Source organism: Ylistrum balloti, unplaced genomic scaffold (assembly GCF_031769215.1).
Source record: "Ylistrum balloti isolate Yb309-2 unplaced genomic scaffold, AGI_CSIRO_Ybal_v1 Utg369562, whole genome shotgun sequence".
In the NCBI taxonomy this organism is placed as follows: Eukaryota; Metazoa; Mollusca; class Bivalvia; order Pectinida; family Pectinidae; genus Ylistrum; species Ylistrum balloti.
Window position 1 is genome coordinate 406653 of NW_026781862.1, and position 27655 is coordinate 434307.

At 36.3% G+C, this 27655-nt stretch overlaps 1 protein-coding gene across 1 annotated transcript in view; it reads right to left on the bottom strand.

The window, feature by feature from the left end:
- The window catches only part of LOC132544704 (carbonic anhydrase 15-like), a 35244-nt gene extending 12626 nt beyond the window's left edge, over window positions 1–22618 (bottom strand). Inside the window, exon 1 of the mRNA XM_060208381.1 lies at window positions 22372–22618. Within this exon, the coding sequence (XP_060064364.1) occupies window positions 22372–22435 (64 nt within the window). The 5' untranslated portion in view covers window positions 22436–22618. The remainder of the gene's footprint in view (window positions 1–22371) is intronic.
- Between the last annotated feature and the right edge of the window lie 5037 nt (window positions 22619–27655).

Below are 27655 nucleotides of genomic sequence, written 5' to 3' on the forward strand. Positions count from 1 at the left end.
AACGCATAGTCCGCTGTACTCAATGTAACGCATGGTCCCTGTACTCAATGTAACGCATAGTCTGCTGTACTCAATGTAACGTATAGTCCGCTGTACTCAATGTAACGCATAGTCCGCTGTACTCAATGTAACACGTGGTCCCTGTACTCAATGTAACGCATTGTCCGCTGTACACAATGTAACGCATGGTCCGCTGTACTCAATGTAACGCATGGTCCGCTGTACTCAATGTAACGCATGGTCCGTTGTACTCAATGTAACATGTGGTCCGCTGTACTCAATGTAACGCATAGTCTGCTGTACTCAATGTAACGCATGGTCCGCTGTACTCAATGTAACACGTGGTCCGTTGTACTCAATGTAACGCATCGTCCACTGTACTCAATGTAACGCATGGTCCGCTGTACTCAATGTAACGCATGGTCCGCTGTACTCAATGTAACGCATGGTCCGCTGTACTCAATGTAACATGTGGTCCCCTTTACTCAATGTAAGGCATGGCCGCTGTACTCAATGTAACGCATAGTCCGCTGTACTCAATGTAACAGGTGGTCCGCTGTACTCAATGTAACGCATGGTCCCTGTACTCAATGTAACGCATAGTCCGCTGTACTCAATGTAACGCATAGTCTGCTGTACTCAATGTAACGCATAGTCCGCTGTACTCAATGTAACGCATGGTCCGCTGTACTCAATGTAACGCATGGTCCGCTGTACTCAATGTAACGCATGGTCCGTTGTGCTCAATGTAACACGTGGTCCCTGTACTCAATGTAACGCATCGTCCACTGTACTCAATGTAACGCATGGTCCGCTGTACTCAATGTAACGCATGGTCCGCAGTACTCAATGTAACATGTGGTCCCCTTTACTCAATGTAAGGCATGGCCGCTGTACTCAATGTAACGCATAGTCCGCTGTACTCAATGTAACGCATGGTCCCTGTACTCAATGTAACGCATAGTCTGCTGTACTCAATGTAACGTATAGTCCGCTGTACTCAATGTAACGCATAGTCCGCTGTACTCAATGTAACACGTGGTCCCTGTACTCAATGTAACGCATTGTCCGCTGTACACAATGTAACGCATGGTCCGCTGTACTCAATGTAACGCATGGTCCGCTGTACTCAATGTAACGCATGGTCCGTTGTACTCAATGTAACATGTGGTCCGCTGTACTCAATGTAACGCATAGTCTGCTGTACTCAATGTAACGCATGGTCCGCTGTACTCAATGTAACACGTGGTCCGCTGTACTCAATGTAACGCATCGTCCACTGTACTCAATGTAACGCATGGTCCGCTGTACTCAATGTAACGCATGGTCCGCTGTACTCAATGTAACGCATGGTCCGCTGTACTCAATGTAACATGTGGTCCCCTTTACTCAATGTAAGGCATGGCCGCTGTACTCAATGTAACGCATAGTCCGCTGTACTCAATGTAACAGGTGGTCCGCTGTACTCAATGTAACGCATGGTCCCTGTACTCAATGTAACGCATAGTCCGCTGTACTCAATGTAACGCATAGTCTGCTGTACTCAATGTAACGCATAGTCCGCTGTACTCAATGTAACGCATGGTCCGCTGTACTCAATGTAACGCATGGTCCGCTGTACTCAATGTAACGCATGGTCCGTTGTGCTCAATGTAACATGTGGTCCGCTGTACTCAATGTAACGCATAGTCTGCTGTACTCAATGTAACGCATAGTCCGCTGTACTCAATGTAACGCATGGTCCGCTGTACTCAATGTAACGCATGGTCCGCTGTACTCAATGTAACGCATGGTCCGCTGTACTCAATGTAACGCATGGTCCGTTGTGCTCAATGTAACATGTGGTCCGCTGTACTCAATGTAACGCATAGTCTGCTGTACTCAATGTAACGCATGGTCCGCTGTACTCAATGTAACGCATGGTCCGCAGTACTCAATGTAACATGTGGTCCCCTTTACTCAATGTAAGGCATGGCCGCTGTACTCAATGTAACATGTGGTCCCCTTTACTCAATGTAAGGCATGGCCGCTGTACTCAATGTAACGCATAGTCCGCTGTACTCAGTGTAACAGGTGGTCCGCTGTACTCAATGTAACGCATGGTCCCTGTACTCAATGTAACGCATAGTCCGCTGTACTCAATGTAACGCATAGTCTGCTGTACTCAATGTAACGCTTAGTCCGCTGTACTCAATGTAACGCATGGTCGTTATACTTGAATCTTAATTTTCGTCTAATGATAAGCACACTTCCTATTAAGCTGAAGCTTTACCAAAAGTTAATAATCAAATATTAGCATTCTGTAACTCAGAATGAAGTGCATTGTTAACGGTACATGATAATTATAGACGAGTTGATTGTCGTAGCGCAGTGTGAAATAATTTTCGAGAGAAAAACAATTATATGTTTGTCAGTTTGTGCTTAAGTAACTAATGTGCTTCCATATATCATTATTTTGGTTGATACTGAATGTTGTAAAACGTGTTGGCCGCCGTGCAATATATCACCGTATTTCACTACCTTTTCCATTTCGATGGTACGAATGGACCATCGTATATCACAACCTTCGAACCGCGAAATGTTACAAAAAGATCTGTTCTGAATACAACTTGACTAACTTTGATTATCTGACCACAAGAGGACAATGTACAAGGCTCACTTGCCGAAATATACGCTATTTAATGCCAATATTCAGAGGTGTCTCCTCAATGCCTAACTTTTTGTTAACAGAGAGTTTGTAAGACTCGGAAAGATTAATCTACCGTTCACTAATTCAATAACGCCAGAATCTTATCGACTACATTTTCCTTAAGTGGCAAGCTCGTATCGGGTTATTTATGGGTTACCTGCTTAATACATTGTGGAGCAAATAGTCGATAACTTAACGGAACCGTAACTGTATAGTTTTAAATATGGAACCGCAACACCCTCTCGATTGTGACTGGAGGGTAAAAAGCTCAGCCGGGTCACTTTTTATCTATTTATTTTTTTTTTTTTTTTTTCGGTCCAATATTTTGACTATGAAATTTGGTATTAACAAATAATTTACCAAAATCGTTTCCTAGGACACTGGTTTATTATTTTTGTTTCACTACGACTACTGTACTATGTGTCACATGACCCCATTATTGGAACAAATTGATATTTTAAATACAGTTATATATAAATAGTTATCGCCTATTAGCTTGTAATAAGAAGAATATCAAAACAGAAATGATCGTCGCCATTTATGTGGCGCGATTGGACGACCGTATACACTGGTCATTTCTTTGGCACGTGTCAGCTACGGTACACAACCAAACCCTACGCGTACGTAGATGTGTCATTATTTCTCAAAGTATCTTTGGAAGACAGCGTTTATAAACCATCCGATAAACGGATGTCAGTTTTGACAGAGTGCACCTCTCGACTCCCCCATTATTTGTACTTTTCGTCAACAAGAGGATGCTGACGATGTAACTTAGGGTTTGTAGAAAGCCGTTGCCCGGAAGCCTTTTCCGTTCTATGGACACACATATCCAGATGGTTTGCTTCCGAATTTTCAATGCATTAACGAATACTGTAATCGTGACATGACTAATGAGAACACGTGCAATACCTAAAATCGAACCTCGTCAAACATTGGCTTTAGTGTGTTCGGGACACATATCGTGATGCTCGTCATACCTTAACATTGTGAGCGCTTCGACCACTTTACGGTATTGTGTTTGAAAATTCAAATTGGTTAGAAATGGAACTCAGTGGAACGTTTCTGCAGAATAAAATGTGAACTTCCGAACTATCGATTGGTTTTATTTCCTGTTGATCTAATTTCCGGTTTAAATTGTGGGACATACTAAAACACGGATTTTATGATACGGAACAAAATTATACTAAAATACCGTACGAAGAAAGTTGTGCATAGGAAGGTAACCCAGTCTATTTAAAAAAAGCCATCATCACTAGCCCCTGGGAGCACTAACAAGTGTGCCTTGCATTCAGTGTAGTATCAAATATACAAATACTGACGTGTCAACGGATGTCTCTATTTTGAGAACAGGGGCTAGCAAAGATAATAGTACTATCACTTGTTATTTCTCATCCTATACATAACGTTGCTAGTTCCTGTGGCTTTCGAAAATATGGAAGTATATATTATTATATATATTATATAAATCCTTGGCCTAATTGGAAAAGGCGAATTAATTTCATAGCATTGGTTATAATCCATATCACACGTTCTATTACATATACTAATTATTTCGTATCCCTGGTGTTGGTGCGGTAAACAAGGATGTCGTGTCCATTCTGATACAAGTCAAATTAATTACGATCCGTAAACATCTAAAGGTCTAGGTGCCTGGCTTTACTTATATAGTTTACATCACACCGGACATGTTTATTTGATTCCTTGGTCGAGCTTAAAATTCTGGAACCGCGCTCCTCCAACCCGGATCAAGTGGCTCAGTGCAATTTGTGTGGACAATGTGCGGGTTGTTTTTTTACAATTATGATAACGTACAACGCACCAAAATCTTCGTCCGCACATCGTCCATATATTTCCCGCACATCGTCCGCACTCACACATTATGCAATACCTAGCTCGCGTGCAACTGTGGGACACGATCGTTGCTAAGTATTACGGATTCTTGTAGCTATGACTAAATAGCGATCATAGGCGAATGATTATTGGTCTGTGTTTATAAATATAATTCTTATTTGACTGATTTCGATGTAAGATCCTGTATCGAATCGGTTTCCCGTGTAACAAACACAACACTTGAAATATACCTCAGTATATACATTGTTTTGTTGACGAAATGATAGAAAAAATGAGAGTATTACAGAAGTAATGATAAACAAATTTATATTCTGACTTTATGGTATTTGAGATGTTTCATTTCCGAGAAATATATATATATAATGAGTGTCTGTACACAAAGGCTGGTCACGTGTGGCAATTTGTTAATGAAACACTCTAACTTACGAGTGTATATAAATGTTCTGTCTATATTTGAGAGATGTACATCTGTCTAACGTATAGATTTATGGTTTAATCAAGAAATATACTTAGCTGTACTCTTTTGTATTTAGAAAATAATCAAACCACTAATCTATAAATCATTTCTAATCAGCCATCATACAATATCACATCTGTACGATAAAACCGCACGACGTGCGCAAAGATGTGCGATAGTTCATTAAGTTTTCCTATCGTGCACACAGTGTATACATCAGGTGCACATCGCACCCTGTGTAACGTTGTACGGTCCCACAACTGTATAAGCTAATTTAGACTGCATGAGGCGACAGTAACACTTGTGTAAGTGGCAGTAACCCTTGTGTAAGATGGCAGTGACACTTGTGTAAGATGGCAGTAACACTTGTGTAAGATCTCAGTGACACTTGTGTAAGATGACAGTAACACTTGTGTAAGATCACAGTGACACTTGTGTAAGATGGCAGTAACACTTGTGTAAGACGACAGTAACACTTGTGTAAGATGGCAGTGACACTTGTGTAAGATGGCAGTGACACTTGTGTAAGATGACAGTAACACTTGTGTAAGATGGCAGTGACACTTGTGTAAGATGGCAGTGACACATGTGTAAGATGGCAGTAACACTTGTGTAAGATGACAGTGACACTTGTGTAAGATGGCAGTGACACTTGTGTAAGATGACAGTAACACTTGTGTAAGATGGCAGTGACACTTGTGTAAGATGGCAGTGACACATGTGTAAGATGACAGTAACACTTGTGTAAGATCACAGTGACACTTGTGTAAGATGGCAGTAACACTTGTGTAAGACGACAGTAACACTTGTGTAAGATCACAGTGACACTTGTGTAAGATGGCAGTAACACTTGTGTAAGACGACAGTAACACTTGTGTAAGATGGCAGTGACACTTGTGTAAGATGGCAGTGACACTTGTGTAAGATGACAGTGACACTTGTGTAAGATGGCAGTGACACTTGTGTAAGATGGCAGTGACACATATGTAAGATGGCAGTAACACTTGTGTAAGATGACAGTGACACTTGTGTAAGATGGCAGTGACACTTGTGTAAGATGACAGTAACACTTGTGTAAGATGGCAGTGACACTTGTGTAAGATGGCAGTGACACATGTGTAAGATGACAGTAACACTTGTGTAAGATCACAGTGACACTTGTGTAAGATGGCAGTAACACTTGTGTAAGACGACAGTAACACTTGTGTAAGATTGCAGTGACACTTGTGTAAGATGGCAGTGACACTTGTGTAAGATGACAGTAACACTTGTGTAAGATGGCAGTGACACATGTGTAAGATGGCAGTAATGCTTGTGTAAGATCACAGTGACACTTGTGTAAGATGGCAATAACACTTGTGTAAGATGTCAGTATGGAGTTGTGACCTAACGCGATGATCGTTTCCCAGTGCTAAATTTATCCGTCTCGTGCCAACCTCATGGAAAATGACGTCATATCAACAAGGGGTCGTAATGTAATCGATACATCGAATTGTGCTGGAAATGAAACTAGGTACGAATATCTTTATATGAAATTTTGACAAAATTTTACGAGAAAGTGATATTATGTTACATATTTTCAGCACTACATCTATATATGTATCATAACTACATAAAACTGGTATTCAAATACAAATTAATTCGTATTACCTGAAAGGACATAGAATTTGTCCCTAACTTGATTCTTCGCCAGCTAACGTGACTAATGGCGTTGTTACATAATAACTGAGTTCTCACTACTGATTACATTCAAGACACTTTTATGTGCGTTTATCTACTCGTTTGTTTAGTCTAGGCCTTTTGAGGTAGTGTTAACACTACCAGTGTTTACATTTAGACAGTGGGACCATGCGATTCTTCATGCAGTTCATAACGTTGTTTACACAATTAATGAAATATATGGTGCATTTCTATGGTTGACGTATGCAAGAATATACATCCTTACAAACTCGACACACCTATGTTCTGCTAGTGAGTCCGAAAATTTTCCAGGACCGATTCCTAGTTGTTACAGTCGTCATAAACATGCATCGCTCGACATATTTACAAATGTACGATTGCACGTGGGTGGGATAGATAGGATCTTAAATGAGTTAACATTTTATGTGAGATTTTATGAAACTTTTCTTGAAATCTAGTTTTTACTCGCCAAGGCCCACAATAATAAAATCTTCTAAGACTTGTTCGATAAAATTTCAAATGAAATGACAACAAAATTAAAATAGTTTTCACCAAATAACTCACAAAATAACATTTTGACAGTTTTCAACGTAGAGGACAAAATCAACGTAATGACGGTAATTTTGTAGCGCCATTTAAGCGCAGGACGTAACGTCATTGTCACCATTACAGCATTTAGACATCTGATTAGCCCAGCCAAGGAAAAGAACTCCAGGGAATATAACACTCGAGAAATACATAAAACTAATACATTTACGAATGTATTCCGACCAAGTGAAACGAAGTGTACAAGTTATTTGCCACGTATGACGTAGTGTACAAGTGATTGACCACGTGTGACGTAATGTACAAGTAATCTGCCACGTGTGACGTTATGTACAAGTAATCGGCCACGTGTGACGTTATGTACAAGTAAACGGCCATGTGTGATGTATTGTACAAGTAATCGGCCATGTGTGACTAACATTTATACATAAACACAACATTGTAATTACACGAGGATACTAACATTAATACATAAACACGACATTGTAATTACACGAGGATACTAACATTAATACATAAACACGACATTGTAATTACGCGAGGATACTAACATTGATACATAAACACGACATTGTAATTACAGGAGGATACTAACATTGATACATAAACACGACATTGTAATTACAGAAGGATACTAACATTTATACATAAACACGACATTGTAATTACATGAGATACTAACATTGGTACATAAACACGACATTGTAATTACACGAGGATACTAACATTGGTACATAAACACGACATTGTAATTACAGGAGGATACTAACACTGATACATAAACACGACACTGTAATTACACGAGGATACTAACATTGGTACATAAAAACAACATTGTAATTACATGAGATACTAACATTTATACATAAACACAATATTGTAATTACAGGAGGATACTAACATTTATACATAAACACAACTTTTTAATTACTGGAGGATACTAACATTTATACATAAACACAACATTGTAATTACACGAGGATACTAACATTTATACATAAACACGACATTGTAATTACAGGAGGATACTAACACTGATACATAAACACGACACTGTAATTACACGAGGATACTAACATTTATATATAAACACGACATTGTAATTACAGGAGGATACTAACATTTATACATAAACACGACATTGTAATTACAGGAGGATACTAACATTTATACATAAACACGACATTGTAATTACAGGAGGATAATAACATTGATACATAAACACGACATTGTAATTACAGGAGGATAATAACATTGATACATAAACACGACATTGTAATTACAGGAGGATACTAACATTTATACATAAACACGACATTGTAATTACACGAGGATACTAACATTGATACATAAACACGACATTGTAATTACACGAGGATACTAACATTTATACAGAAACACGACATTGTAATTACATGAGATACTAACACTGGTACATAAACACGACATTGTAATTACATGAGATACTAACATTGGTACATAAAAACAACATTGTAATTACATGAGATACTAACATTGGTACATAAAAACAACTTTTTAATTACTGGAGGATACTAACACTGATACATAAACACGACACTGTAATTACACGAGGATACTAACATTTATATATAAACACGACATTGTAATTACAGGAGGATACTAACATTTATACATAAACACGACATTGTAATTACACGAGGATACTAACATTTATACATAAACACGACATTGTAATTACAGGAGGATACTAACATTTATACATAAACACGACATTGTAATTACAGGAGGATAATAACATTGATACATAAACACGACATTGTAATTACAGGAGGATAATAACATTGATACATAAACACGACATTGTAATTACAGGAGGATACTAACATTTATACATAAACACGACATTGTAATTACACGAGGATACTAACATTGATACATAAACACGACATTGTAATTACACGAGGATACTAACATTTATACAGAAACACGACATTGTAATTACATGAGATACTAACACTGGTACATAAACACGACATTGTAATTACATGAGATACTAACATTGGTACATAAAAACAACATTGTAATTACATGAGATACTAACATTGGTACATAAAAACAACTTTTTAATTACAGGAGGATACTAACATTTATACATAAACACGACATTGTAATTACACGAGGATACTAACATTGATACATAAACACGACATTGTAATTACACGAGGATACTAACATTTATACAGAAACACGACATTGTAATTACATGAGATACTAACACTGGTACATAAACACGACATTGTAATTACACGAGGATACTAACATTTATACATAAACACGACATTGTAATTACATGAGATACTAACACTGGTACATAAAAACAACTTTTTAATTACTGGAGGATACTAACATTGGTACATAAAAACAACTTTTTAATTACTGGAGGATACTAACATTTTTACCTAAAATTTACTTTTGACGCTAAATAATTAACAGTCCATTGTCTGTCTCGGAACAGACACGCTCGCTACCGTCAAATACGATATTTTGTTTCACGGCAATATGAAGCACTGATAGAAACCAAAAACGACGAAGTAATCCAAAGTGAAAATGATAATAATATAGTTATTGATACAGTGTATCTAATTGATGGAGAGAACTCAAATACAAGTGTTTCTATTATATACAAGTTTTTTTTCGAAGTCATTTTATTAAAAATGATTTTAATTTGTTCCATTAGTACAAAAAATGAATATACCACAAAAGCGGTCTGTTACATGCCTCACAGCTAATACCTTTAACAAGGGTCACCCCTGACCTAACTACTCGCCTACAGTGATTCCCTCAGAAACGGCAATATAGTGCACATGTATAAGATTTTTGGCGAAGTCACGAAGTACAAGTTCCTTTTTTTGTCGGAGAATTATAGAGAAGTTACGATGGTAAATGAGTATGTACATAGGGCCTTACCGAATGAACTTATACACCTAAAGAAGACTAGTAGTTTGCTTACGTAACGGACGAATAGAACTAGTTATAAACGGCAATATTTCACAGATAATTGGACTCATTGATCCTTATACGCCCTATGTCTTAACTACAAATCCCCAATTAAGATGTACTTAAGGAGGCATGCACATGCTTATTGAAACTTTATCAATTTGTCGTATCATCTTGAAGTAGGATAGTGGCGACATCCTAATGAATCGCTGTAGGCGTGTCCTGTTCCACAATTTCATTCCTTTATTGCCAGAGCCAGTTTTACACTAAGTACACAAAAAAGAAGAAATTATGCTAGATTTATTTTATCCTTGAATAGAAATATCTAGTATTCAGGTCTTATCAATATGTTTTTTTGTCAGCGTTCAGACGATCTCGGAATTATAACTATTCAACATAGTTTCCGGGGCAAGGTTGCTCGAGCATGTTTGAAACGCATGTTGAGATACATGCACGACCTGCCAATTATCGCCCATGTCGTTGTGAAGTGGAAATGTTCTGAAGCCTTCAAGTCTCGGTTCCTGCTGAGAGGTAATCACTTCACGGATTGGTCCTAACACACACTGTAACGGAGACATGGCATGCCGATCATTATATCCTACATATCATCGAACGTTGGTGGAGGACGGAGAGGGTATCGGTGCTGACCCCTAGCGGAATAGGTCTCATTCGCGCCTTAATTGGTAAAGTGCCTGATCAGTTCTAGGTGCTCCCTCATTTCCGGTGGAAGTGTGATCCGATAACCCTTCATATTGTATTGGCGCTATATAAACCCGTCAAACACTTACGGAAGCGTGCACAGCGTTACACCAACTCCTGTAACACTGACCTTAGCTGTCACAGCATCGCCATTGCTTCACATTTAATCAACGACCTTTCACTCCCGTTCAGGTTCATTCACAGTGCACATAGCACATTAGTAAAAATAATTAAGCCATTACCATGGTCCGCAAACCAGATAAATATTTTGAATAGGTTATTGATGAAAACATGTCTCTGATCCGCTATCATGTGCACGTACATTTCCTATCTGATACACGTGCTTGGATATCCTTGCATCAACAAAAGGCGTTCTCCTCCGAAGGCAAGCCCTTCAGTCTACCGTGACGATATCGTAATGGAAAAATCGGGAGATAGGAAAAAACACAGACGAGACCTATTGAAAAGTCGTTATAATCGACACACCCCAGGTTTCCAGGTTACGGATTTATTAGATCTGGTTATCTATTTAATCTTTGAAAATCAGCTGAAATTGTAGAAATACATTCCATTTACAATTTTGCAAATGTGGCAGATTTTACAAGCTGTGTTGACGCCTGCTATCCTGTGACTTTGCAACACGATTTATTTAAATGGATATTGTCTTGGCATGAAACGTTCGTTCACACTAAGCCGCTTTGACTAGTGTGTTTTCAGAAGTGATCACCGAGTGCATCGCTTTCCTAAAAGATTTTTTTTATTAGATATATGCACATGTGTTGTTTCGCACTAAATACAAAGCCATACTTGTGTAGTGATACAATTTTAGTTCTATACCACATGCCAGAATATATCCGCGTTGTCACTCACGTAAAAACAGAGTTGACCTCGTTTAGTCCCACATTAACTACCTATGATAAAACTTAGTGGTCTGCACTAAAACCGAGTTAAACATTTGAAGTGGAATTGTATAGTTCTGCTCATAATTCCGGAATTTTTTCGCGCCCAGTTCCACATTAGGTACCAAAACATAACGAGTAGTTTTAGTCCTGCATTCAATACCGGAATATTCTCGCGCAGTTTCGCATTAGATACGTCGGTAAGACTGAGAAGTCCAGATACCCGATGTTTATGACACAAGTGTATTACGTGGAAGAACAAGTTTGAGAGTTTAAAACAAAGACCGACAATTTCTTATGCTTTGTTATACTGTAAACCACCTTTTCGTCATGACCGCTAGAGATGTTTCACGATTTTGGTTTTCCGCATCATAGCAAATTCGCGATGATTATCTTTCGCTGAAATGACTCTACTCATACTTTGAATACAAACAACATAACCTCGTTACTCCTGTTATCAATATTTTTAAATTCGCGTTGATTGATTTTCGTGAAAAGGTTTCAATCGGAAAATTTACGTCAGCTAACCACACGCGAAAATAAGGTTTATGTCGGTTTCCGTTTACGGTCCGGCGTACTAGTACCTTGTGATAACTTTACATGATCTAGTGGTATCATTTAAACTTAGCACGGCCACTAAGTATTTAAACAAGACACATTTACTTAATATCCCAGCTCAAGTGTTCTAACGTTATCAGTTAAGTTATACTAGAATCTATATCCTTTACCACTTCATTTTAAAGTTACGACTTAAAAACTTAACAAAAAAGACCTTTATTCGAGGAGACCTGATTTTGTTTCCAAAGTAAGCATTGCTCACGTTCCAAGTGATGTGGAAAGAGTACTTATAAGTTCTGTGAACAGGATACTATTCAAGTATTAAGGCCAATATAGGGAGTCTTTTATTTACTTTACACATTTGTCTTCATACATGTACAATCAGGACGTGAGAAATATCGATAACACGCACAATGAAGACGTTACCATGACAATACTGAAAGATTCAGTTTTAAACCATCAAATTAATAGGAAATTTGTAACTAATTGTCTATATATGCTATCACGTGATCGTAATAATTCAGGAGTATTCAGAATATCGCGTAGATGGTTGTGTCTGTTCGTCAAAAAATCAACCAATCATGTTATCATTAATCTTTCTTGAGATAACTAACTTTGGCGAAGGACAAATTCTTTCCGAACAATGTTGATTGTTATTCTGGACATCAGGGATTGTTGGTATTGCGAAACCATGGTTTGTATCTGGACTCGCGAGCTGTCCTATTAACAATGCAATAACTTGTATGGCTGTCCTCGTTTGACGTGGTACCTTGTTATTTATATTCGGAACCAGATGTTATTTAAAACAATACAGTAGTCCCCCAAGTCAAATCAAGTCTGATCTGCATAATAAAAGATGATTCATTTGAGCATTTTGATGTACTCAATGTCTACCCTTGCCAGCAAGAAACAGATAGTTAGCAATGAGTATACATCCGTGAATGTTTTCACAGGATGAACAAACTGATTTTAGCATGAAAATTTCATCATTTCCTCTTGTGTCTGAGGACAGAGCAGATTAACTTATCTATGTGAGAGTCTTTGCTTGACTTTGGTACAAGGTTAGTAAATTGTGTTCGAGGACACATGTATATCGACCCGTTGAAGAGTATTTTTGCTACAGGGTGTACGTGTGGTGTTCAAGGACACATGTATATGAATCTGTTTAAGAGTTTTTTTGCTTCTTGGTTTTACGTATGGTGTTCAAGGACACAGGTATATCGACCTGTTTCAAAGTCTTCAGAATTTAGGCGCTTAACATCACTGACGAGTCCTCGAAGTTCGGAACAGCTGTGTGATGCAGTTAAGTTTTGGGTTCGGTCCTACTTTATTAAACTCTAGTGTGTCATTAAAACAATCTATGAGATTCTGCAAGACCTGCGTTGAAGAATACATGTTTGCTTTGTGTAACACAAGAGAGGATTTAATCACACTTGTGTGCGATTACAAAACAAACAGAACTTATCAATGATTATCTTGATGTACACTTGTGATAAACCTGTACGATATATCCTAAGGTCACAGAGATAGGACAACACATTAGTACTCAAATCAGATGACATTCTATCTAAAGCATTAATCTTCTTCTTAAAGTGCAGGCAGATCTTATCTCATGGCGGCCAAATCCTACAGAAGTTCTCAGCTAAGTATTCACTAAGACACAAAATACGCAGACAAAAATTGAATCAGTACAGAACATCTGTATAACAACACAGAAAAATGAAAAATTGTTTTAGTGAAGTTATGTCATGATATGGGTCATGATATGTAACATGTAAATCGTCTTTTCATTTTTCCCGACTGGACAAGATCTAGCGTTACAAATGCAAAAAGAATATAGTTTTATCCTGTTTGATATCAATACCAGTGTCTAATAGTTTGGAACAGTCTCATGTTAATACCAGACCTTCACAAATGTTCTACTAATGTTTGCTATCGAGTAAAAATCAATATGATTAAAACCCGAAACGGTTACATGTACAGGAACAACAGTATAACTTAAAGCAAAGTAAGATATATATGGACAAATATCAGCGTGTTGTACCGCCGAAATTTGTTTCTTCCTCTAAAATATCACCTACTGTCTCTATAATATCAATATTTAATCTGACATTAATCTAAGTACATTACATGTGCATCCAGATAATCTGAAGCCTAAACGGGATACTCTTAGAGAATCCGTCTTCCTTGTAGCTCAGCATATGCCAGCTGTGATTTTTATCCATTCGGTTAAAGGAATAATTGTTGTTGCCATGGCAAATATTGTATTATCGAGAATTGTTTTAAGTTGCTAAATTTATCGCCGCGTCAACATCCAGGGTCATTTTGAGGTGGAGACTTCTTGTAACGGTCGGTGGTTACGTCACTGAACAACATACGGGAGCAATCTAGAGCATTCAGAGCAATTCAGATTATGTATCTTGATGAAGGACAAAACCAAGACAGCACAGACCGCTTCCTTTCTTAGCTTCCAGGGAGATGAAAAACAAACCTGGTAAAAAGCTTTGAGTCACATACCTCGGACCTATATCTAAAGACGTCGCAAGCCGACGCTCCTTCAACTAAGCTTTCACAGCCTCTTTAGAGTTCTTCAGTTTGAAATTATATTAGTACAGTTACATAGATATATTTACAAGTGGTGAACCATTTATGTCAATCTTATAATTTAGAGTGTCACAAACCAATACTAAATAGATAAATAAGAAAAAAACGAGAATACACGAGATTCAAGCCCTCCTTACATATGCCAAAAGACGCCAAAGAAAGTAAACCTATTCGGGATGCAAAACATTCAATTAAGATAGGATTTTTATATAAGTTTGTAAAATATACAAAATAATATCAGTTAAACATAGTACTCTGGAAAGCGTATCATTTTGTAAATCCTCCTCCGGAAGTCAATGTGACGTATATGTTACCTAATCAACACGGCAGAGTTAGTACAATCTCTTTCTCTATATCTTTTCACGCCTATTTTAATTTTCTAATTGCCGTTTTATCCGTATCTCTGACTTAATAGTACAAGATCAATGAGTTAAATGCATCAGATAATATAAGTTATCACGCCCATAAAGTTATCACGCCCACATCCACTAATTCATTCGTAAATTTCATCCATCTGTACAAAAAAGAAATTTTGTCGCGTGCATTTTTATTTTTCCTTTTCTGTGAGCCATTATTATCATCATTTTACGGTTCAAATTTTGTAAATAAAACTGTTTCAAAAGGAGATAGCCATCATATCTTCATTCATGGTCGTTTACTTATCATTCATATAATTACTTGTGTATTTTGGCACCTATCTATTCATGTTTTTTTAACTGAGTAGTGGCTGGTCGAGTTTTCCTTATAGCAAACCCCCGTCTGATTGGTGTGTCTTATCTTTGGTTATTTTTGATTGGTATAACTGTGGGGTGAGTTGTTGGAATAATTTAATTTTGCTTCATTCAAATTAAAATGGATTAAATCGGTGCCCATTAGGTGACCACTGACTGGTGCAACTGAAAATAAAAATGAGCACTTTATAGACAACCAGTGATACAGACCTTTCCTGTGATCCTGTCGATAATGTGAGTGGGTTTTAACAGTCGATGGACATCTTGTTCCGTAATGAGGTCAGACAAAGGTTATCGACTCTCCGATAATTAGATAAACAGCTTGAAGTTTATATTTTCTGGAGGACCCAGACTATACTTCATTACTTGCTGGGTTAACAAATCCGGCAGAAATTTTGTTTTAAAGTAATGAAATCTAGAATATATGACTAGAAGGGTTATATAACTCAGTAAGGTACGAGTAATTTGGTAAATAACCCTATATAACACAGCTCCAAAGTTAATCTAGTTCAACACAAATTAAAATATCAACGCTAATGGCAGAAGTGATCGGTCGCACAATGACAAAACACATTTGTATCATGCGTTTTAACAATATAATCTCAAGACTCAAGTCCGTCGATCTGTCGTTTTGTATGTATATGTGTATCTGTATCCTTTGTTTAATTCGAAGAATGTAATAATGTCAGCAAACAACGGTAGAGCTAGAACTCAACGTCAGTTTATGTCATAAAGATTTTTTATATATTAATTTTGATAGAAAAATCTTCTCAATCCTCAATCCACCAGAAATATGCCAGGTAGATATTTTAAACTAAATTTATTCATCAAAACCTAATTAAGATACTATATGTTTTTTCATCTAGTGCAAGTCTTGTAAAAATTGTTTTCAGTATGATTTAATTTTCATTTTTGTCTTTGAGAACAAAATTCGTTATTGAAGAAATTAAATATAGGAGAACTAAGTTGAGGATGTCGGCGAACCTTTGACTTTCTCTCTCTGCACACTACCATACTCTATTCTAAACTGATATTGCGCCTTTGTTCTCTTGTTATAAAAGCTTTCTTTTCCATGAAAGTTGAACTGCGACATAAATATATGTTTGCGAACTCTACTAAAGCATATTTAATAAGACATACGACCAAGTCAAAGAAAAATATGCGGAGGACGAAATGATCGAGTATCTGGTTGATGAATTCGAGTTTGGTGTTAAGGTCTTCAAACAGACCATTAGCATACGTACGGGAACAAACTCTGTCCCTCTCTTGGCTTCCTTGATTTGTTTTCATAGCAGTAAGATTTTATCGAAGAGCTTATCACAACAGGTCAAGAAATTCGTGCGAAGTCCTTCAATTTTACTTCCAGATATACTGATTACATCTTATCTTTAAATAACAATAGGTTTATCGAACATGTTTGTTTATATAGCCACCAGAACTGGAATCCAACGACACGGCAGACTTTTCTACATCAGCTGCTTACCTTGACCTTTTCCTACAACAAACCCAACATGGACAGCTTTCCACCAAGCTGTATGATATGTGTGATGATTTAAAATTCCCTATTTTGAGTTTTCCATTTCTGAATGGCAACATCCCAAATCTTAAGTGTTTACATGTCGCATTTGATTCTATATTCAAAGGCTTGTCCTAATATCGCATTTTTTAAGCAAGATGTCGACACCTGACAGACACACTAAAATAATGACAATGATTGGGCGGTTTTACGGTCGACAAAGTGATCTCATTGAGAAATATTCTATTTCATTGAGCGATTTGTGTTGATGCTTGTTAGTGTGCTTGTTGGTACCGTTGTTGTATACCTTGTTCTCATTTGGGAATGCGACATTGCTTACTTGGATTGACGAAGACTGACACGGCGTGTGTCGTCGACGAAACAGACGATGCTTACTCTTCCGGAACACCTGGTCGTATTCTCCTTGTGTTCCTTCACGAGTCTCCGTTATCACCATTCTTTTGTTTTATTCTGCACTAGTATTATTGAGTTTGAGTTTGGTTTGTGATTCTGCATATTGGTATATTCATGTTATTTTTAAAACTAAAATACAAATATGGTAAACATCCATCTAACAAACATTAGGTCGCTAGGTAATACTTCATCAACGTATCTAAAGTGCATGTTAGTGATTGTTATTATATCGTGATATTCAAACGTACCTAATGATCGTGCTGGCGATGCTATGTGTGACGTGTTCTGTGATGTTTAGTCAAATCGTAGCCAGTAATGACCGCTGCGTCAATATCTGTAAACATGATATTATTGCAGCTGCTGACAGGTCTACAGTACAATAATAGTTTTATCTGATATTACATTAACCATTAGATAAAAAAATATGTATTGTTTACATAATGCGTTGGGAATATAATTCTAAACTAAATTCCAAATCACAGGTTTCGTTTTTTAAATGTTGTATTTTACTTAATGCTATATCGCATATCTAATTACAGCGTATGAAGAAAAATGTTATTTTTTTTATAAAAAACTTTGAGAAGTAATTTCTTGTCCCGATGTTGCTTGGTTTTAAAAACATTGTGATACCCCAGGGTGTCTTAGAACCATCAATAGCCCACACCCACATGTGGTACCATTACACCAGTTCTCAGTCACTGCAGCGCCATCCTCCACCGCCTCGCGATGCACGCGCTGCACAGCTGATGGCTTTAACATCCCCGAGTTGGATTCCGTAAGAAAGATTTAATGTTAATTCGATGAATGTTATTGTGGAATTTCTCATGCAAACCGATGACTGTGTACATGCTGTGCATGTATGCTTTGTTTTTGTGATAGTTTATATTCAACCAGCTTCACGGGATTAAAAACAACCATTTAACGGTTCAGAAAGTTGATACAGAAGGCCTAGAGGAGTTAACATGTTAATGCACCATGCTGTACACTATAAATACACCAAACTATACATTTGAAATTCTTTTAAATATCTAAACGAAAAAAAGAAAAAAAACTCGGGTTGAAACAGTTAGTTGATTCCTAATCAAGTACACCCGTACATAGTGCCAATACTAATCTCTACTGTGTTGTAGGGGTCTTTCAGTCTGCCAGGTGACAAGTTGTACAGGTCCTTGCACTTGACTTTATCATCGTTTTTCACTTGAGTTGAATTGGTATAGATTGCACTGAATAATAAGCCCCAAGATAGTTCAGCATGCTTGACAAAAGTAATATCCACAAAATAACTAAGCACGATTAGGGGTGAATCATGAAATAACAGACGCAGATACCTAGATATATCTAGAATGTTTAGGATAACCGGTATTAATGAATGTTTAATCTACTCCTGAGTGGGAGGCAGAATTCTGGAGAATTAATATTCGACTGATGACCTGGTGAAAAGCGGCGTGGAAACATAATTAAGTTTGTACAAACAGTTTACCAGTCAAGTCACTGTTCAACATCCAGGAGAAAATCTCCGTATTGACCTTTATAACCTCTCACGAATTTAGCTGGAAAATACATATTACAGTTATATGGAACTATGTTTATAAACCAACTGTGTTAGAATGCTAAGTCAATTAATCCAGGTTTTCTTGATATCGGTATAATACTACCATCTATAAGTGTTATAGTGTTTACTTAGTCTGATAAAATTTACTTACGTCACTCAGGTAGATAGAGATACAAGTGTAGATAATGTCATATAGTTTAACCTAGCTCAATTACACTCGATATATCATAATTGTTTACATGTTCGGGTGTCGCAGTGGTAATGCACTCGCCATTCATCTAGCCGTCCTGGGTTCGACTCCTGTAACGGGCGTGAAAAGCTAACGGTCACCTGCCCGACCACGTGGGTTTCCCAGGGTACTTCGGCTTCCTCCCACAATAGGACCTCTCACGCGCTTACATCCGGGTCAACAAGAGTGATTAGTATAAGTTGTGCTAATTTGTTTCGCAATTGTTGTAAATAAATAAAGTTAATAGTTTTTTTTATTGCTACGTTGTTATTATATTCTTTTAAATAATTTGCAGTTTAATTCACAGTGTTTGCCTTTTTCAAACTATACTTTGCCCTGCCTTTAGTACTAGAAAATTGACAATACGAATTATTACGTTTTCATAGTAATTGTTTTTTGTGTTTTTTTCACCGAAGTCGAAAAAAAAGCGTCGCTTATCTGTAGAATATGGGCTTTGGGCTCGGTAAACCGCTGAAGTCCTAACTGATTAATTTAGCATACATGGTTGTTAGGTAGCTAATAAATTGGCAATTGATACATTTGATAATATTTCTTAACTCACAGTGGGGTATTTACTGGTTTTTAACACCTACGGAAGACAGCAGAAGGCCAACTTTTGTGTGTGATGAATTAAATCCAAAATTTAAACGACAGCTTCGCGCACATGCGCAGAGTGATTCTCAGTATCAGTAAAATCGATAGGATAGAGGTAATTGAAACAGGACGGTAAAGAATGACATAATCAGTGGAATTGTATAGGGAAAAAACGATCAAAATACCAGCGATGGAAAAGTACTGAAACACCCTACATACAGTTATAACATAATATCTTAAGGGGAAAAAATCAGATGAAATGTTTAACGTACTAATGGAAATGGTGAGGTAGATATCCACACCTGTGTCCCTGACGTCAATTCTTTAAAAAAAAGTCTACAAAAGACACGCAGATGAAATAGAAATGGGAGTTACGCTGTTGAATTCCACATAAAGACAACAAAACAAAGATTTTACTTGGTAGAGAAGTTTCGCAAAATAATAAAAAAAATCCATTTCTTAAATGATCCTGTCGTTTCTCGCTATGACGTCTTTTTGGCATCACTATTTACTGATATTCCTGGTGCAATTTCAAGTTGACATAAATGAACGATCTGAGTAGTCACCGTATCTTGTTACTGTCCCGCCAAAACAAGGTACACATTATAATGGTGAGATGCTGATGATGCAAAGTGAAAACACCAAAATAATATCTTAACTTTGATAGTAAAAACAGAGTTAATCTCAGAAATATTCAACAATATTGTTCATGGAACTATACAAGGAAAACCCGATTTGTCAGTAAAATCGAAACATTAACACAAAATTGATGAAACATGTGACAAGAGCATCACAAATCAACCAGTATGGTCACATGTTTAATCTTAGTCTCGTCTTCGTAACGCTTTATACGTTAAAGGAGGAACCAGTTGTATAAAATGTACGACGCAAGCGTCTGTGTAACTCAGAGCTCAACGTCATCACGTGCAACACAGTCCATAGCATTGCTTGTACAAATATGAGAGAGTATTTCAGATTAGGATGCTTACGACGATAAACGCCCGAGATACTTTTATGTTACCTAGTTAACACTGATACAATGTTGGATAATTACTAGTGACGTAATGTCGAGGAGAAGCACGTGTCTGTTCGCGGTGCAGGAAACACTATGAGCTCTTCGGACGAACAAATTACTATTGACGAACTGAACATTTCGCACGTTAAGAAACTATGCATTTTCTTACCGATAAGCTGATTAGGTTGGACAATAACGCATTTATACAACTCCACACCGACAATAGGAACCCAGAGGATGATTTATTCGCAGAATAAGCATGTACGGGAAAAATCTTGCAAATTCCTAATTGTACATATTAAAATAGTGGCATGCCTACATAATATCCTAACTCTAGCACTGGGGATTACTCTCAGACTAAGACAGATTGCAGATTTGATATCAAAGCACAGCCTCAGATTTAGCGAATTAATGGTATTTTCTGAGTGTACCACACGTGAGAACATTATCAGTTCCCCTTCCTTTACAAAGATATCAAATACCATGTTCATTTATTCAAGAAAATTTACGTCGAAATTAATAATGAATTGCAGTATTGAAAACTCTGAGAATAAAACCAAATCTTGCATATTACAATTATGGAAGTCCAACAAAGAAAATACCAACATGTCAACATAATCATAATTTTAACTCAAATTCAATAAAACTAGAGCTAGATATGAACAAAAGAAATCTTAACACGGATATTCTTGTAAAATTACAAGGAGAATAAGACCAGGTGTATTGGAAGATACGCGTAGTTTGCTTCATTGACGACACCCGTGCATCATGATGACACTATAATTGTTTTAATCTGACCCTGATACGTCACTGTAGAAGGCCGACCGGAGTAGAGCGATAGGTAAGACGTTTAAACGTGTGTAATATTTAATCTCACTATACACGTTATCTTATCGAGGTATGTAACCTAATTCAGGATATTTATAATGTCCTCTTTAGGTCTTCAACGACAAAACGATCGATAAATTTTTATGATACTAGGGTAAAACATTTAATATTTTCTCAAAAAGGCTAATACGGGATATTGCCGGCTGCACTTGATTTTAAGTGACTTTTTTAACATACCAGTTTTGAAAACGCTGTAAGTAATTTACATATATTGTTAAGAATAGCTATGGTTTTAAAGATTTGTGCAAAATCCTTATTTTGCAAAATTAAAACTTGTTCAAAAAGAAAGCTATAATTGTCTAACCTTAAACAATATACATGTTACGAATTGTTGGCATCGCTTATCGCTGACAGTTATATAGTTATACAGCTGGTTGGCAACAACCCGTATAATACACATGTTAAACAATTATAAATCTACCGATTACGAATGTGTTACCTTTTGGTCTATGTATAAAATAGGCGCTTACCTTCCGCGCTGGAACAGCTTAGAAGTCCGAACAGCAACAAGACTATGTTTTCAATTGAAGACATTTCGATATAAGTCCACCACTATTGACCACTGCAATCAGAACGTGCCGTCCAACCTGCTACAGAAGAGAGACCTTAATAGTGGACATGCATGTACTCATATAGGTTTATCAGTATCCTAATACTTTGCTTCTTCATGGCGCATGCGTAAACACACCCCTATGTCACGTCATAATATTGAACTGACGAACCAATTTTTGATAAAGAGTTAATTATTAACACCCCACTTTACCATAAACTGAAACAAGTTGTACCGAGCATAATTCATTCCTTTAACAGTGGAACATTCCCCAAGAGTGCATTACATCTATCAGTTGCTGCACAGTCTTAGTCCTTCACGCTGAGACAGTTCATACTGTAATAGGTATTCTGTTATAGCGATAATTCACATGGTATATATTTCCAATGTTAACTTATACAGTATTGACTCTCAGTAGTAAAGATAATTCATACGGTATTGACTCTCAGTAGTAAAGATAATTCATACGGTATTGACTCTCAGTAGTAATAATTCATACAGTATTGACTCTCAGTAGAAATGATAATTCATACGGTATTTACACTCAGCAGTAAAGATAATTCATACGGTATTGACTCTCAGTAATAAAGATAATTCATACAGTATTGACTCTCAGTAGTAAAGATAATTCATACGGAATTGACTCTCAGTAGTAAAGATAATTCATACGGTATTGACTCTCAGTAGTAAAGATAATTCATACGGTATTGACTCTCAGTAGTAAAGATAATTCATACGGTATTGACTCTCAGCAGTAAAGATAATTCATACGGTATTGACTCTCAGTAGTAATAATTCATACGGTATTGACTCTCAGCAGTAAAGATAATTCATACGGTATTGACTCTCAGTAGTAAAGATAATTCATACGGTATTGACTCTCAGTAGTAAAGATAATTCATACGGTATTGACTCTCAGTAGTAAAGATAATTCATACGGTATTGACTCTCAGCAGTAAAGATAATTCATAGTATTGACTCTCAGTAGTAATAATTCATACGGTATTGACTCTCAGCAGTAAAGATAATTCATACGGTATTGACTCTCAGTAGTAAAGATAATTCATACGGTATTGACTCTCAGTAGTAAAGATAATTCATACGGTATTGACTCTCAGCAGTAAAGATAATTCATATGGTATTGACTCTCAGTAGTAATAATTCATACGGTATTGACTCTCAGTAGAGACGACAATATTCATACAAATTTATCTTGCAGTAATATTAGTATTTCATAACTTATTATTTTATTAATTAGTTATTTATCTCTGTAGTAATTGTGATTATACTGTACCCTATGTCTGTAATAATGCTAATCCCTATGTTATTGACTTTCAGTAGCTATGCTAATTTGCAATGATACATCGCACAATAGTTTGCATTTTACTGACTTTTTTCATGATGTCATATTTTATAGCAGTGACAGTGTTTTTGTCTCGTGTATTTCTGTAACTGAGGTGTTGATCAACATGTACTGGGTTTTTCCAGCTGTTTATAGAAAAACAAAAAGAAAATACTAGTATGTCAACACTATCGCTGTTCTAACACAAAATCGATAAAAATTGGACAAATGAAAGAAGGGAAATATTATACACAAACAATAACAATGGGATCAGGTGTTTGGAGGATGCCAGTTCTCTAGGTCATAGACGTGTTTGTTTCGGTCGATCCTATCAATGTCACGTTCTTGAAAGGAGGACCAAATGTATAGATACAATAACGAGTAGAATCCAGTCTCTCTGTCTAGATGTATAGGTACACACTGATCATATAATTTGTTACACATCCGTTACAATTCATTGTGTAAAACTTTCATTGTGATATCGTTACACTTCCGTTACAATTTACAGTGTTATGATAAAGCTACACTTCCGTTATAATTTACAGTGTTATGATAAAGTTACACTTCCGTTATAATTTACAGTGTTATGATAAAGTTACACTTCCGTTACAATTTTTAGTGTAATCATTTTAAAATCATTACAATTTCGCAACACTTATATTTCAATTTATAATTTTTACAAGTGTAAGAAATCAGTAAAGTTAAATTAAAATCGTTATAATTTACAATTTACAATTTTTAGTGTAATCATTTTAAAATCATTACAATTTCGCAACACTTATATTTCAATTTATATTGAGTTCATCAAACCCCCGTTACAATTCGCTCCGTAAGAAATCTGTCACAGTAAAGTGTAAATACCTAACTACACTTCCGTTATAATTTACAGTGTTATGATAAAGTTACACTTCCGTTACAATTTTTAGTGTAATCATTTTAAAATCATTACAATTTCGCAACACTTATATTTCAATTTATATTGAGTTCATCAAACCCCCGTTACAATTCGCTCCGTAAGAAATCTGTCACAGTAAAGTGTAAATACCTAACTACACTTCCGTTATAATTTACAGTGTACCGAAACGTCTTTTTTTGATGATTAGAAGAATATTGACTTCATTTCATTTAGTAAATATAAATATATTGATATATCATTATTTACTTTAATAGATCTAATTCTTTGTCAGTTGACAAACAACCAAATATCATTTCATTCCATAGACTCCAAGCACTCCGCGACCACTCCACTACCGTAACCCGTAGAAATATACAGATATTCTATTATGAATTTATTATGTTGATACGGAAGGGGGTGGGACCAGGGATTACTCATCACAGATTTTTTATTTTCATTAACATGATTGAGTCACCCAAACTTCAAGTTCGCGCTTATTTTTCTGTTTACATATAAAATGATTCCAGTGATGTCAGTTTTGTGTCTGTTTATATGTAATTGTAATATATGTCTCTGTTTACTCGGCATAGATATACAGTAACCGTGCATGGCGTCAATTTCGACTAAACGTAATTGGCCATCTTGATGACATGTAACCTTCTATATCACTCAGATACACGTGGCGAACAGGCCACACGCAGTCGGGGATCGCTAATACTGTTTGATAGTAAATACCATAGATTAATGACTGCACACGTAACTTGTACCTTAATAACTTGTAAGGACGTTCACACCGCGGAGCTTTTTTGAGACAGATTAAGAAATCGAATGTTTTACAAAGAGACATGATTCCTTCTGCTAGCTTAGAGTAACGTAATAAGGTGTTGTGACTATTCGTCAAAACAGAAGTTCAGAGGTATGTTCTGATAAGGTCAACAGCCAAGGAAATGGTCACCAGATCTAATCATAGAACACACACGTCAGCGACGAATCAGTTGAAGTACATATGTATAAAATTTAGAACGATGTTGTAGTATGGATTTGCTTTATATTTATAGATGTAGTCAGAGAGCCACAAGGATTAAATATTTACCATGTGGTAATAGATCATCTATCTTGGACTACGAGTAGTATAGCTGATGCTGTGAGTCGGAATCAGTATAAAATAGCATAGTTTTGGATATACATTTTTTTTACTACTCTAGAGAATAGAATCAACTCCCGATCGAAATACTTAGAAAATAAATTTGATATTGAAACCATATTCAGTTTCATCCTTGAATGCATTAAATAAAAGAACAATCCTACTATTTTCCTGTATATATATATAACTTATAATAGTGGATGGAATTGCTTGAAATGGTTTGAGGAAAGAAGCATCATTCAGAATATCTGTGTAGTGAATTAAAAAGAGAATTAAATAGTTTTACTTATTCATAGTTGAAAGAGGATTGTACTCTAGACACACAAATGACTAGCACCCTTCAATGCTAATCAAGAAAATGATAAAGTAGAATAAAATAAAAATACAGCGTTTTCGTAATATTAACAGAGACTATCCTTCATGACTTAATGGATTCACAACCAACTTTTAGTACGACAGAATGATAGACAAAATAGACACGTCGTTTTCAATTCTATAAACGGTTAGATAACCCTATTTAGCGCTTCATCTCACGTAGTGTCTGTATTATATATATATATATTTACAATTAGTTTAAAACATCGGATACTAGAAAGAAAAATAACAAAAAATATACAAATATATTTATATCTACATTATAAGGAAAAATAAATGATGTCAGAAAATGATTGTTCTGAAACATAATTATAATAGGTTAATATGAACCTCGGGTGTTAGTCTCCATTGTATTTGTCATATAACACGAATATCTTTGTCAAAGAAAACAATCACAACAGGTTAGTATTTATCCATAATGATGAGAATGACATTGGATTTCATATAAATAAAGATACGTTACTCAAAGCCAAACCTTGTATCATCCAGGTTATCGACGATTGGTTTACGTCTCCTTTCAAACCGTCAAGGTTATTTCCTCATTCTGTCGATTCTTTGTCAAATGTTATGCGACAATGCAATTTTCGACCAAGTGCGATACATTTTAGGTCGAATACCTGTAGTTATTGTTGTTTTCGTATATAATCAGATTGGCTGTAAGGAACGACGTGTAACCATGGTAAAAAAACTAGCCCAATATACTACTCGCCTAGAGAGGACTTCTCTTTAACTTGATTGGTTGAGCGTCAGACTATTAAGCCAAGGGTCCCGGGTTCGATTCCTGGAGGAACCGAACTGTCTATCAATCTATTCTACACAGAAATGCACCCTTTATTAAATATGCACATAATCACTGTTATGTAATGTGGTAAGTACATCCACATGCTTACAGTAATACAAAAATCCGGCCTGAAGAGTTTTCCATGAAGAAAAAATAGTTACTAGCTACGATACAGATCTAAACGCAACGTTAGGGGGTAAAATGTACATTTTAAAATGTTTTTATATCTGTCTAACATTTAAGATGTTAACGTTGTAGACACAGGTCCTTGTAATGAACGTATGCGGTAAAATATCTTAATATACCCCTGATTAAAGTTTATCGCCGAATAAATGGTTTCAATAAGTCTTGTGTCTTGTGTATTATTTCCCAGGTGCTTCAGAGAGAATTGTGACCTATCATGATTTGGTAAATTGGAACTTTCCCAAACATTTGATGGTTGCACAATTGTAATTTGTTGAATGAACACGACCTATTATACAGACAAAATCATCTGTATCTAGTCTGGGCGATAACACCTTTCACTCGACAAAACAATCTACCGATCGGTTCTCTATGGTATTCGGCATAAATTGTTTGATTTAGACCGTTTTGATGAAGTTCACTTCTATTACAACATGTCCGTTTATTCTTTTGTTTTTCTTTTCTTTTTTGAATAAATCACACA